The sequence below is a fragment of the Rhipicephalus microplus genome, chromosome 1 (assembly GCF_043290135.1).
Source record: "Rhipicephalus microplus isolate Deutch F79 chromosome 1, USDA_Rmic, whole genome shotgun sequence".
NCBI lineage: Eukaryota > Metazoa > Arthropoda > Arachnida > Ixodida > Ixodidae > Rhipicephalus > Rhipicephalus microplus.
Window position 1 is genome coordinate 291,803,285 of NC_134700.1, and position 13,787 is coordinate 291,817,071.

The 13,787-nt window shown below is 48.3% G+C and overlaps 1 protein-coding gene across 1 annotated transcript in view; it reads left to right on the forward strand.

Moving 5' to 3' along the window:
• LOC119159405 (beta-1,4-mannosyl-glycoprotein 4-beta-N-acetylglucosaminyltransferase) overlaps positions 1-13,547 on the forward strand; it is a 47,973-nt gene extending 34,426 nt beyond the window's left edge. The window contains exons 2-3 of the mRNA XM_037412154.2: positions 11,277-11,463; positions 12,106-13,547. Of these exons, the coding sequence (XP_037268051.2) occupies positions 11,323-11,463; positions 12,106-13,332 (1,368 nt within the window). The 5' untranslated portion in view covers positions 11,277-11,322 and the 3' untranslated portion in view covers positions 13,333-13,547. The remainder of the gene's footprint in view (positions 1-11,276; positions 11,464-12,105) is intronic.
• The last annotated feature ends 240 nt before the right edge of the window (positions 13,548-13,787 follow it).

Genomic DNA, 13,787 nt, shown 5'->3' on the forward strand with positions numbered 1-13,787 from the left:
CATTGAGACTTATAAAGCTTCGCCTACTCATCATTTACTCCGTAGAGATGCGCGTGTGTGTTTCGCTATTCTTTTAAACTATACGGCAACTCTTCTGACAAGACTGTGGGAAGTGGAAGAATTCCAGTAATTGAGGAATCAAGTTGATGGCCCTTAACTATATATGCCACAATTATAGCAACACCCTTTCTTTTTACCTGTTTCTAAAGCGAAAAAATATTTGCGTCTTAAGCATTGCTCTAAAATATACCGTTAGTCAGGGCATTTTCAGAACGATCGCAAAAGTTGCGACAATTCTACAGGTTTACCCTTAACTGAAGTGTCATACTTGTCCGCTTCTTATTTGATTTAGAATATACAGTTGGCAGTATTGCTACGCATCTGTTATAGGTGCTGAGTAAGATATATGTAAAATCTGCGGTTTTCTTTTTTCTTCCTGTTTCTGACTTGCCAAATATAGGCAATTTTGTCAGGTCGATGGGGCTTTAAATGAACATTGTGCTTCATAGTTCATATACTACCTCTGTAAGTTCATATTACTCATTGGGTACCATGAACTGCTTTCGAATCACCTCGCTGATTACCTAATATGCGTATTCCAGCATTTTGCAAGGATGTCGGTGTCTGTTCGGCGAGTCGAAGCCTCCTCTGAATGACTCGCATGCATACTTCCTGCGTGTCTTTCGCGGAGGAAAACTTTCGCCACGATATGTCATACTGGCGTGCCTGAATTCTAAACCACATCTATACGTCGTCACTACAGCGGCCTACACGCAGTCCGAGACACCCCTCTTCGTGAGCAGGCAGAATGCACAGACAAACGCACGTGCCTCACTAAGCGCTCGTAGTGCGCACAACGATGGCAATTAAAGGCAGGCCTGCGGCCCTTCGCTCGCCAGTTGGAGTGCGACGAACCGTGCCGACCTGCGTAATTTCATCGCCTGCGTGCTTCTCCTCGATTGGGAGCTGTACCTTCTGGCGACTCACGTGAGTCACCACACGGCACTCCGCACGAGTGCATTGTTCGCGTAATGATGAGCCGCTCTATGTGCGCGCCTACTGCACGACGTGCGTTCTCGAGAGAACGACGATTAGCGTTCAACTGTGTGTAATAAACGTAATGCAAGGTGAGTGGGCAGTGCACCCGTTCTTTTGCGGCAAACGTGTTAAAACCCCTGCATTAATATTCATGCACGCAGACGTCTTGTTTGCTGCCATGTCTCTGGCTGGAAGAGCGACAACCTTTGAGCGGGGTTTTAAACGCTTTCTCATCGACGAAACAAAGTATAGGACACGTCTTAAGGGAACGCATGTGTCTTTTCTTTGCATGATTGTCTGTTAGATATCATTAATATTGTTACATGCATGCATATTGATATTCTAGGGGTGACGCGCGTGTGTGCCTGACGAGGAAGACAAAGGGTTGTCTCCGCTCTATCGCTGGTCAACTGGTCACGCCATCACCGCTGGTTTCAAATACATCTAATCCACAGCCTCGTTGGTACGGCGTCTCTTCTTTTCCGTAGCAATATTGTGTCTAGCAAAGAAAAACGAGCCCTTAATTGTACACTTCTTTCCTTCATTACAACGCAAGATATACAAATGACAGAAAGCGAGATATGAAAAGCAGCTGGATATCAGCTGTGTTAACAGTCGGGCTGGCTACTCCGCACTGCGTTCATAAAGGCATGATAAGCTGGGGGGTGCATAGTATGTGTTTGTTTAGCGGCAAACTAGATAAATGTTATTTCAACCTGTCGAGCATGCGTAAGGTTGTTTGTTATGTGTCTTTCTCGTTGGGTATTTTTTTTTTGCTTCAACAACGCCCATTCAAATATGCGTTTATCTCATCTTGTGTTTATACTGGCATGTTATTCGCCAATCCTCACATGTGTACTTTTGTCCGTCACCCCGCACATGTAATAACAGTTTGTTTTGCTTGTGTTGTTAGTGTGTTACATCACTCAAGCTCATTGATTGATATGTGGGGTTTAACGTCCCAAAACCACTATTTGATTATGAGAGACGCCGTAGTGGAGGGCTCCGGAAATTTAGACCACCTGGGGTTCTTTAACGTGCACCCAAATCTGAGCACACGGGCCTACAACATTTCCGCCTCCATCGGAAATGCAGCCGCCGCAGCCGGGATTTCACTCAAGCTCATGTTCTACCTATTAGGGAAGACGCGTTTCGTCTTATAGATTTGAGATTCACTTCCATTTTCTTCGCAATATTGTCAAGTTGAGGTGTTTTTTTTCAGCTTTTTTTTTTTCGTTACATCGCTTCTCGCAGCTCAAAACACAGAGGGAGACGGCTTCATTCATAGCTTCAAAAGTTTAAAAACGGTGAGCGCATTTCCCCCCTCTGAAAGAGGGACGAAAAAAAAATTGCCCGCAGCTTCCCTCGGGGGAACACTGAGGAGGATGCGGAGCATATAATTGGTTAACGGGGTGTTAAAGTGCGACTTACTTGGGTCGATGGCTAAATTGGTTAACGTGGTTGTGAAATGGGGTGTTAAATTGCGACTTACTTGGGTCGATGGCTAAATTGGTTAACGTGGTTGTAGGAGGGGGTGTTAAATGAGTGAACACGTACACACGTATGCGAAAGGGCGGCGCTGGTCGAAGGGACGTCGATCATTGTGTTTGTGGATTCGTTGGAATTCATTTCACCGCGACCTTGGACGTCGACGCGCCGTACAAACCAACCGACGAGCGGCAACTGAGCGAGCGAGCGCCGACCTTGAGTATATATACAGCACGACGGCGCATGCACTGTCAGCTGTTGAATGTTCTCGAAGCGCGACGCCACATGCGCGTCCACTGGAGAATCAGGAGAATTGTAGATGTCGAACGCGGTGTGTAGAGGAGGAAGGGTGCACAGATGGTGGAGGAGTGAAGCGCGCGCGGTGTGTAGAGGAGGAAGGGATGCACAGATGGTGGAAGAGTGGGCGACGGCGCGACGGCGCATGCGCGCGCGTCAGCTGTCGAATGTTCGAGAAGCGGTGCGGACGGCGCACTACAAGGCGCGAGTATAAGATGCTCCGCATCTAAAATGAACAGGATATTCTGTATAAACGCAGATTGTGCAAAATAAAAAAGAAACGACCAGAGTAAACTACACCAAAATTAAAAAGACGTACGCAGTCTGTGAGCAAGGCTTCCGTGTGGGGAGCCAAAACATCTCTTTAATTTTTGTCTATTTTACTTTTGTCGGCGTTTTTATTATTTTGCACTATGTTTGTCCCCGACCAGACGGGATGCCGTCGGTCTCTTGACTATACACGCGCAGATTGCAGCGTGGTGCAATTACAGGCACACGTACTAAACTGGAAAGTGTTTGTTCCATTTTGTTTCGCCGTAGCGCTCTACATCCGCACGCGGAAGTACGCCGAGCAAATAGTCTCCTCGCACGAGCGCGCAAAAGTACACGAGGAATCGAGAGCGACCGCTGAGGGAGCACCTGTGTATGAAGCGAAGCCGATCACAGGTCCATCGTGCAGGCATGAACGGCCGCCGACAGCCTTCCTTATAGCGGGGATCACGTTAGGCGGAAGCTGCGAACGCGGATAAGTGTATATGTGTACACCTTACTCGCGTGGTGGCGGCGCACTCTATAGTGGTGTCCTGTATCGAGAAAGAAGCCAGCAGAAACTCGCGTGGCACGGAAACTGTTCTCGGCTCTGTTATCCTACCAGAGCTGTAAAAGAAAGGCTGGTTGAATGAAGATGGTATAAATTGAAAGGAACCTCATAAGGCCCGCATAACAAACGTACGCGTCCTCCAGTCATTACAAGCTCAAGCACTGAGAATATGCCTCGGGCTTCCGAGATGCACATCCTCAGCAGCGACTGTCGCAATCGCTCATGAACACCCTATCACAACCTACGTTCGTGTCGATGCTTTTAGAACGCACATAAGGCATGCCACCCGGATTCAATCGCATCACCTCGCCTCCCTTCCAACTTCCAGGCCACGCTCTGCGTTCTGCTCTATTATTGCCCCACATCGCACGGTGATTCCCACGAACTTCACGCACGCAGCAAGACCGTCGTTACTATTGTGGTGTCTACATCCACTGGAAGCCCTGATAACCATCCCCGGAATGCAAAAGAAGAAAATTTGTCAAATTTGGCCCTAAAACAAAGAACATTACTGTTTCTGCATGAGAAACACAATGGACGCATTCACATATACACGAATGGGTCGGTCACTTCAACAAGTTCAACAGGCGCAGTTGTAATTCCGGAGAAATCCATCACGATGAATTTCAGGACCTCGCATCTGACATCATCCACGGCGGCAGGACTCGCCGCCATTCGTGCCGCTCTGGAGTTCCTAGTTGAAGAACCGCAGCAGACATGGTCAATCTTCCCCGTCAACAAAGCAGCCCTCCTCGCCATATCATCATGCATGGACCAAACGAACAACTAATTGCTGAAACACGACTGCTTCATCACCAGGCTATAGAGAAACAACATGACATAGCGTATCGATGGATACCAGGCCACTGCAGCATTGATGAAAACGACTGTGCAGATGAAGCAGCCCGATCTGCTCATGAGGATGCCCCTTGTGCAGCTATACCATTATCAAGAACGGACGCCGCTGCAAGGCTTCGATCATTTGCACGAGAACTGACACTCGCTCAGTGGAATTCACCGGCATTGACCAACGTCCGCCTTCATAATTTGGACCCACACCTACAGCTCCGTCTTCCATCAGGAATAACCAGAGCTGAGGAGACACTTTTGTGCCGTCTGTGGATTGGGGTGGCCTTTACGAATGCTTATTCGTTTCGAATCGAAATGGCCAGCAGCCCGACATGTGACAACTGCGGCTGCGCAGAGACTTTCTCCCATCTTCTCTGCGAGTGTCTTCGCTTCAGTGTGCAAAGAAAAGAACTGTCGAAAGTTTTAGAGAGACTAGACAATCGTCAATTGTCGGAAGAAAGGGTATTAGGACACTAGCCGCCACCGTCCTCTGCACGCAAGGCTTTGAGAGCGTTGTGGCGCTTTCTGCGGGCAAGAGGTCTTAGAGACAGACTGTAAGCAGCGTCGTGGATCGTCTGACGACCTTCTCTCTCCTTTTTTTTTTCAACGTCTCTTTTCTCTCATCTTTTATCCCCCTTACCCCCTTCCCCAGTACAGGGTAGCCAGCCGGTCTAAGAACTGTCTAACCTCCCTGTCCTTCCTCTTGCAATCCTCCTCCTCCTCCTTCCTCATAGTAGATCAACTATACATTTCTTGTTCTATTGACAGAGGCTTCTCGTCATATGTAGCGGGGATTCTATAGTATACCCTAGAAACCACTGGCTGCATGATTGTTTTCTTTTTTAGACATTTCATTCTTTGTAAAGGCCTGCTGGTTGCCTGTGGGGTTATGAAGACTGCGTGAAATTGCTGCTCAACTGCCGTATGAAGCAGATATTACTGTAATTAATCGTTGCTCGTCGTGCGTGCGTGCTCAGACCATACGAAATTTCACCGCCTGCGACTCTTTTTCATAACGAACGTATTTCACCTATATATATATATATATAGATCGATTGCGGCTTTTCTAGGTCAAGTAAAAAAGGCTCCCTCTAGCGCTGTATGGAGCTTACTGAATGTAACGCTCACCCCATAGGTTTTTTTTTCTTCTTTTTTTTTCGAAAGTTTTGCTGGCTCATGTCTCACTGTCTCTTTCACCTTCAAAGCCTCGGCAACATCAGGATAAATTCATTGACCTAGCGGTATACCATATCTTTGCCTCATTGTAGAATCATTCGTTGCATTTTCGTCCCAAAAACAAGAACAATGACCACTTGTCTGTATTCATGAATGCTGCTGGTTAAATTAGTCTGCACATAAAGTACCGCTGTCCTAGCAGCATAATGTAAGACGTTGCCAAGCGTGTCTTCATCGTCTACAGATTGTCGAAACCGCGCACAAGGAGGCGTGATTTGCACTCCATTGCGTCTAATGAACCCTGCCCCTTGTGTCTGCGGGTGCATTTGTGTGCGGAGCATATACCGCGACAAAGGCTTAATTCACCAGTGGCGGCGAGTGCACAATGGACGCATCAAACATGATGCGCACGTGCGCTGACCACGAGTTGACCACGCGAGTCGGAGGGCTCGCTGTGCACGTTCTAAGAGCGTGCCGCTTTACGAGGGACGGGTCCTTCGCGGGTCAGCGGGTTCAGCGCCACGCGCAGGCTGGCTTCCACACCGGACGACCTTCGCCGTGGCACAAGGGACGACCAGTATACCGCTCAACTGTTCCATTTTCGCGTCCGAAACAAAGCGGTGCTCAGAAGACAGCGGTGCAACCACGCTCCCCGCTTTTGCCCGCTCGAAAGCATTCCAGCAAGTCTTGTGCCAACGTCCCAACGGAACAGAACAGAACAGAAGGTTTTATTGTGCTAAATGAAGAAGAATACATGTGCATGATATACAAAAAGAGGTTCCATAGTCAGAGACTGCAAGGGAACCTCTTGTACAATGTAGAATTGAGAATGACTGTGATGTACATAGCAGGGAGACAGAGCTACAGTAAAATGCAATTAAAACAAATAAAGTAAGAATATACCCTTGTAATCTCACAGAAACAATTTAAAAGTAAGAATAACGTGCTGTGAACGTGTTCGTTGTTCTGAAATGACATCCCGATTATTATGTCCACAATCATATCTTCGTCCTGCAGGCTGGTTTTCACAGCGCTATTTAATTATTTTCTGGCTATATGGAAGATTGATCGCGACCTTCGTTCCTAAGCCGGACCCTTGCTAAAAAGCTGCCCTCGACGTTAATCCCGCAGTGAATGATCGCGTACTCGGACGGCGCACCAGCGTTGAATTATGACATATGCATGAAAGGGGCCCTGCAACGCTTTTTGAGCATGGTCAGTAAACACTGCAGATCGGTAGTATAGTCTCCCGACAACACGCGATCCAAACAATATAGCGCAGCACGCGTGGCCTGAAATTTGCAATAGATTCTCAAAGTCGGCCAAAAATTGCTATATTTTTGACAAATGAGGCTGCAGTCTCAAAGACCGCTACGTCACAGGCCTAGCATTAGTGATTGGCCGATTTTAGCATGACGCGCTTGAAAGCCGCGAGTTCGAAGAAAAGCCGCGAATTCGAAGAAAAGAAAAAGTGCTCGGGGTCACGGGGCACGCGTTGCTTATTTTGCTATTTTTTTTACCCGTGCCATCCCTTCCTGCTACTTCCAGCGCTTTCGTTGGGACGAGAGAATGGAGAGTGCGACAAATATTAACTCCGCACTGGTACTGGAAGGATTCTAAAAAAAATGTTGTGGTGGTGAATTTGTGAGGTGTGAGCTCCTTTAGTGAATTCATTACATGGCTACTTGGAAAACTGTTGTAGAGACCTTTTAACACGAAAGCGTTTCATGCCAGGATCCACCAAGATTTTAGTGACGCATTTACGTCACGGATATGATGTGGTAACAATTAACGCTAAAAATGGGAAAAAGAAATCGTTGAGAATTATTGGCAGATCCAACGTACAGTGGAAATCTATGGTATGCGAAGCATGAATGAGGAAGGTTGATATGCCACTTTGAAATCAGCCCAATCAGCACAATATAACTAGGCGCACAGATGTAGAACAGAGTACAAACATGTATAAATGTTATGCGCACTCATGTATGTAGATAAGATGCAAGTGTGTTGTTTATAGCGGCGTGACGACCGCACCACTAACGTTTGCAGTACCAGTACCAACAGTAGCTGGCATGTAAATTATGTTGCACATGACTTCCATATAATGATTATCATGTTTGCACCAGACATATACCTTCGTCATTGATTGACCTCACATATTACCAAAGTTGGTATATGTGAAGCTATAGTGACACGGCCGTGAGCGCGCTATGAGCGTAGCATGTAGTCATGTTTTACACGACACGCATGTAATGATTATTATGTTTGGACGTGTCATTTACCTTCGTCGTCTATTCACGTCACGAAATACCAAATTTGGTATATGTGAAGCTAGCGAAATGGCCGCGAGAGTACCATGAGCGTGGTATCTAGTCATGTTCTTACCATGACACGCACTTCATGATTATCATGTTTGCATCAGTCATATACCTTCGTCATCCATTCAGGTCACGTAATACCAAATTTGGTATATGTGAACGAACGGACGGACGGCAAACACCTACAAGCCTAAACCCTGTATGTATACTGGTCGGTACTTCAATGCAGACAATATGAAACTTAGAACCGAACTTTCTTATCGACTATGTCACTTTATGGCACTCAATTTACATTATATGGGGCAATGCTTGGGTAACATGTGTTAGACACAAAAAAGCTTTAACAATAAATACATAATATCAACCATAATTGTTAAAGAACAACACAAAACACCTGCAAACATAAAAACCTTCGTCGGCAACTTCAACGTGTGGATGTTAGAATGTAGCTTCGCGCACTCGTCACTTCGTTAAGATGCGTGGATTCTATACTGCTGCTCTGCGACTACATGACTGTTTATGCGCTCTTGCATCCAATACCCTAAGGGAACATGTATAGAAACCTGCTTGCTATTCAGGGATCCAGAGTGGAAACAATGACGCTGCGTGTTTTCGCTCTCAGCACATTTTCGCTTTTTAGTGTGAAGCACGAAGAATGTGCCAGCTTATGCTTCCATAATTTATCCGCACGACTGCATTCATCTGCTCGAGAACGCTGCAAGGAAAGCATACTATCTGCCACCCGCGCCACCAAGAAACTACAGAAGGCGCGTGTTCATGGCACACGACCAAGGCACGTAGTCACCTATCGTTAACCTGCGTCGTAAGAACGAAGAAGATATTGATGTAAGAACGAAAAGAAAATAAGAAAAGAGAGCACGAAAAACGAAGTCCGCTCGTGTCTTCGTTCCTCCCACGCAAGCGTCATGCTCGTCTCTTCTCCACGTCGGTGGCCCAGATGCCAAGGAAGTGCCTGTTCTTCGTTCGCCGTTGCGTTCGACGCAGCTGCCTGTCGGTCGCGACACGCTTGGCGTCACACGCTAACCACCAGCAGCAACAGCAGCGGTAGGCGCGCGCTGGAAGGAGACGACGCTCACAATGCTCCTCTGACCCGTCGGATATGCAGCCGCGCCTCGCACTCTTTTCAAAACGCTCCGAGGCGCGAAAAGAGAGCCGGCGCATCGTATTCTGCCGGCCCCTTCTGCCCCCCTTTGCCTCTTTTCTTCCTGATATAGGTGGACTGGTCGCTTTCTCGTATACCGCTGCGACGACGCGTTCGCGCGGGTGTAGGTGGAGTTGCTTTGGTCGTACCTGTTTCTTTTTCATGCAAGTGGGACCTCATCGTTCCGCTCGGAGGTTCCGGCTGCCCTGTCAGCGAGTCGCACGTCTGGGTGTCTGTTGTATATCCAGGAAACGAGATTGTATCGGAAGAACAAGCAGTTGATACGTAAGACGAGCATGGAAAGTCGGAAGTGGTGTGATAGATCCGGAAAACAACCCCTATAGAGTAGGTGGACGAATGAGGCTTTGCCTTCCTTCCTTTCCTTCTTTCTTTTTTTTTTCATTCGTGGAGCAGCTCTTATTTGCAGAGAAGTCAGCTGGAGCTATTGTAGTGGTAAAAGCTGGATGGCTGAGTAGTTTGGCGATAGAAAAGGCAGTGTGACAGGTCGGCATGCGGTGGGGCGGTTGGGACAGCAGGGGTCAGATCTATAATGATAGAGAAAAAAGCGAGAGGGTGTGAGCAGACAATTCGATTGTATTTGTCGTAAAATTCGTGCCACTAGAACTTTGAGTGATGGATGAGGGGGAGGGTAGAGACGCTTGTCAAGTTGGAGCGGGAGGCACACCTTCTTGATAGTATGGCGCAAATCCCGTCGTTGTTCACGGAACTCCCACCACCCACCGAATGTATGGGCCAGGGAAGGAACGGTGCGCGTTGCAATATATTGCGGGTGAGATGATGAGCCAGTGCATTGCCGTCTATCCCTGAATGCCCAGAAATCCAGCGTAGGAAAACAGAGATAGGTTGGAGTGAGGGGACCACTCGCTCGACCTGCTGCTCTAGGGTAGGGACAACGCATGGTTCTGTATGTGATGGATAGCAGCGTAAGGGTCGGAGAAAATCATGTACTCGGGGTTAGAAGGGAGAGAGGAAAATTATTGTATTGCATGAACAATAGAAAGCACCTCAAGTGAGAGTACATTTGGTGGGTGCAAGTATGGCCCGCTGGTGTGAGTTTCAGGTGCCGAAAAGTGTAGCGTTGCCGCAGAAGCCTCGAGGAGCTACGAATGAGGCATCCGTGTAGGTGACTCCCTGCGTAGAAAGAGGATGGGAATGATGCTGCACTGCTGTGGGACGGCGGCTTGCGTGCGAAATGGTGGACATGTTGGACGGGAGGATGCAAAGATTGGGAGCAGGGGTGTACGCAGGAAAAGGCACCCCCTGGTTATGATTGCGTTATGATTTGCTTTGTCAGCCCAGCCGGATCTCTCAGCGCCTGCGCTCACAGTAGGAACGTACACGTCCCGCCTCTCTTGATTAGACATTCTGTTAGAAGTCAGCGCGCCGTCCCGTGGTCTTTCTTAGTCCGTGTGTTTTTTCGTGCACCCACGTTTTCACGCTGTATCACCAGCAACTGAGTCCATCCTCCCGTACTGTGAAGTCCTCGTGTTGCACAAAAGACAGCTGGCGGGTTTGTGGTCTTTTATTATTGTTTCTAGACTAAATTTTATGCAGTTCGCCTCACTGGCTCCTACACCGCGAGCATAGCGCAAGAGAAGGCGGGGGGTGTGGGTGTAGAATTACGTAAGTAGGGGTATTATCAAGAGCATGGGAGCATACATGCTTTTTCAATGCATGTTGACTGTTGAAACAAGAAAAAAAGTGTTGTTAATGTTAGCTGGATCAAGATTGCTTACGCTGTAATCCAGCTAATTAATATTCGAATATTCAGCTAACGTATATTGGAAGTCCATGAACGACGACCAACCCGACGGAATAATATTTTTTTCCATACACTATTATATGTTTTGCGAATCGTAACACTGAGCATTATTGACTTACGGTGGTGAATCTGGGTCTGGGAATCTGGGTCTGTCAGGTTTTCGTGCCCTTCCGCCAGTTTCTTGAGCAACTTATTTCTTTAGTTTGAGATAAGCTGCTTCATGGCATCTATCTACAGATTTGGTATGTACATTACACAAAAAGCATGTATACAATCTATGCGTGTTGTGTGAGTCACGTGAAATTTGTACAATGAGCTGCTATGCACGACTGACTCATGACACAGGAGGAGCGTGGCGGACTGGTGCTGCTGAGCGTCCTGGCATGGCACCATGGTGGCCTTGTCGTATCGCCGGGCCCGCCTGCTGGCGTTGGCCCTGCTCGGCAGCGGATTCCTCGTGGCTCGCATACACCGAGCGCAACTCGGTGGCGGAGCAGCTCCCGTCGTCCTCACGGGGCAGCAAGCGCTGCAGGTAAAACACACACGCTACATCCCTGCGCCGTTAACTTCTAGCCTGCGCATTTCCTTTGCGGGCTTTCAACAGTTTTTTTTTTTTTTGAAGCTGAAATTATTAAATTGCTCATCAAACGCGAAACGTAGCCATCGACGCCAACACGAGTGATGCTATGTATCATCGCCACGTGACGTCATCATGGCAGCGCAGCTCTCTAAATATTGATGACAGTTGGCGTCACTGTGATGTCACCTGATGACGTCATCACAAGCTATCTGTAACAAGCGTCTCGCTCTTCTTGTAATACAGTGCACCGACTTTGCATTTGAAGATGATTGTTTTCTGAGTTGATAGTTACCGCCGTGTTTTGTAAGCCTTCCTTCGTGTTATCGTTTTTTGCGCCCCACCATGCTAAGAAGAATTTTTTTTCACATGCCATTTAGGTGCCGTCACGTTTTTTCGCATCTATTTTCGCATAGGTTCAATTATTTAATAGTTTGATTGAATAGGTCGGCACGCACTGGACACGTAATTCCTGTGGAGTCTTGCGCATTACGTATGAACGGCTGGGAAATCACATATCTTGATTAATTACCTTGATTAACATGTGCTATTATTTCAGTACAGGTGTTTGACGTTCATGTGTTCGTTTTCCTGCAGGTCACGATTCCATTAGAGCTGTCTCAAAAGCCCGCGTCTCGGCCACCTACCAAGCTCCTCAAGTACCCCTTCAGGTACTATGACCCCCACCAGCCACCCAGACACAAAGTTCGGGCCAAGGACTTACTTTCCTATTTCAAGCCCGTTGGCAATGCCACCTGCTTCGTACACGGTACCGATCTTAAAGCAAGCCACAATTCTTGCGTATGTCGGCCGGGGTGGTTCTCGGACGACTGCAGCCTACCCGAAGCCATCAGTTCTTCCAAGCGCTTCAGACGTCGCTGGACCAACAGGAAAGTCCACCGCAGGAGCGGCAAGCCTCGGCGTATCGTCAATGCGATCAACATAAACCACGAGCTCGACCTATTAGAGGTGCGGTTGCGAGAACTGCATAATGTCGTGGACGTGTTCGTTATCTGCGAGTCCAACTACAGCGCAAGGGGAGAGCCTAAGCCACTGCACCTTCTTCCGGAACTCCGGAAAGGTTTTCTGGCGCCGTATCAGGACAAGATCGTGCACGTCTTCCTCGACCACTTCCCGAGCAAAGGCCGGGAAGACGGCTGGTTCGCTGACGGCTACCAGAGGAGCTTTCTCTGGCGACAGGCCAAGAAGCAACTCTCTGGACTCAGGGACGATGACCTCTTCGTGCTGACGGACGCCGACGAGATACCGAGGGCGGGTCCTCTTGCGTATCTCAAGACGCACGAGGGCTTCGGGGAACCCATGTTTCTGCGATTGCGTTGGACGATGTACGGATTCTTCTGGCAGCACGTGCAAGAGCACGTGCAAGTGCTCTCCGTGTGCACGATGAGATTTCTGTCGCGCGTGCTGCGCAACGACGCGGCTCGCCTGCGCCGAGAGGACATTCCGGTTAACTCGGAGGAGCTCTACGGAGGGGAGCTCGAGGACTGGACCCTGGGCCAGAACGACGACTACAACGCCGGCTGGCACTGCTCGTGGTGCTTCGACATCGAGGGGCTCCGAGTGAAGCTCAAGTCGGCGCAGAAGGACGACGGCATTCGGTGGGGAGACTTTCCCGAAAAGACTTCCGCTAGCTTTCTGGACGTCCTCGTCAGACGCGGCCTGTGGTTCGATGGCAAGAAAGTGACTAAGCCGAGCGTGCTCACTCGGGGGGGCACTGTGCCGTCGTGCGTGATGGATGACGTTAAATACGGTTATCTCCTTGCACCTGATAACGGGACCACGCGCACTCCGGAAGTGCAGTAGTTTGCAATTGGGATGTGTCGCTTTTCATCTTCAACTATTTACAAAATGTCTTCCAAAGATTGAAAAACATGAGAGCATTCATAGACACTGAGTAGATATTTCAGAAGCAAAATCTGGGCTAAGCACCAGCCGAGTAGACATTATACTTGCCTATTATAATGTGTTCGCCGTTAAGAAACTGGATAAGAGGCAAACAAAAGAAGAATGGTATCATATCGAGTGTTCAAACCTGGTGGTTTTCATATGCACCTTATACGACACAGAAACCTCTGGTTTCCATGCAGCCTTCAACGGAGCGGAGCTTATCAAGGTCATAGCCTTTTCATGCAACTACAATAACAGCGCGTCCTATAGGGCAGAGCGTTTGCCGACATTCTGCAGCTTTTATACTGTTCCTCTCGGCTCGGCTCAAGTTGGATACGGTACGGGCAGCATAAAGATAAGACAGATAGTGC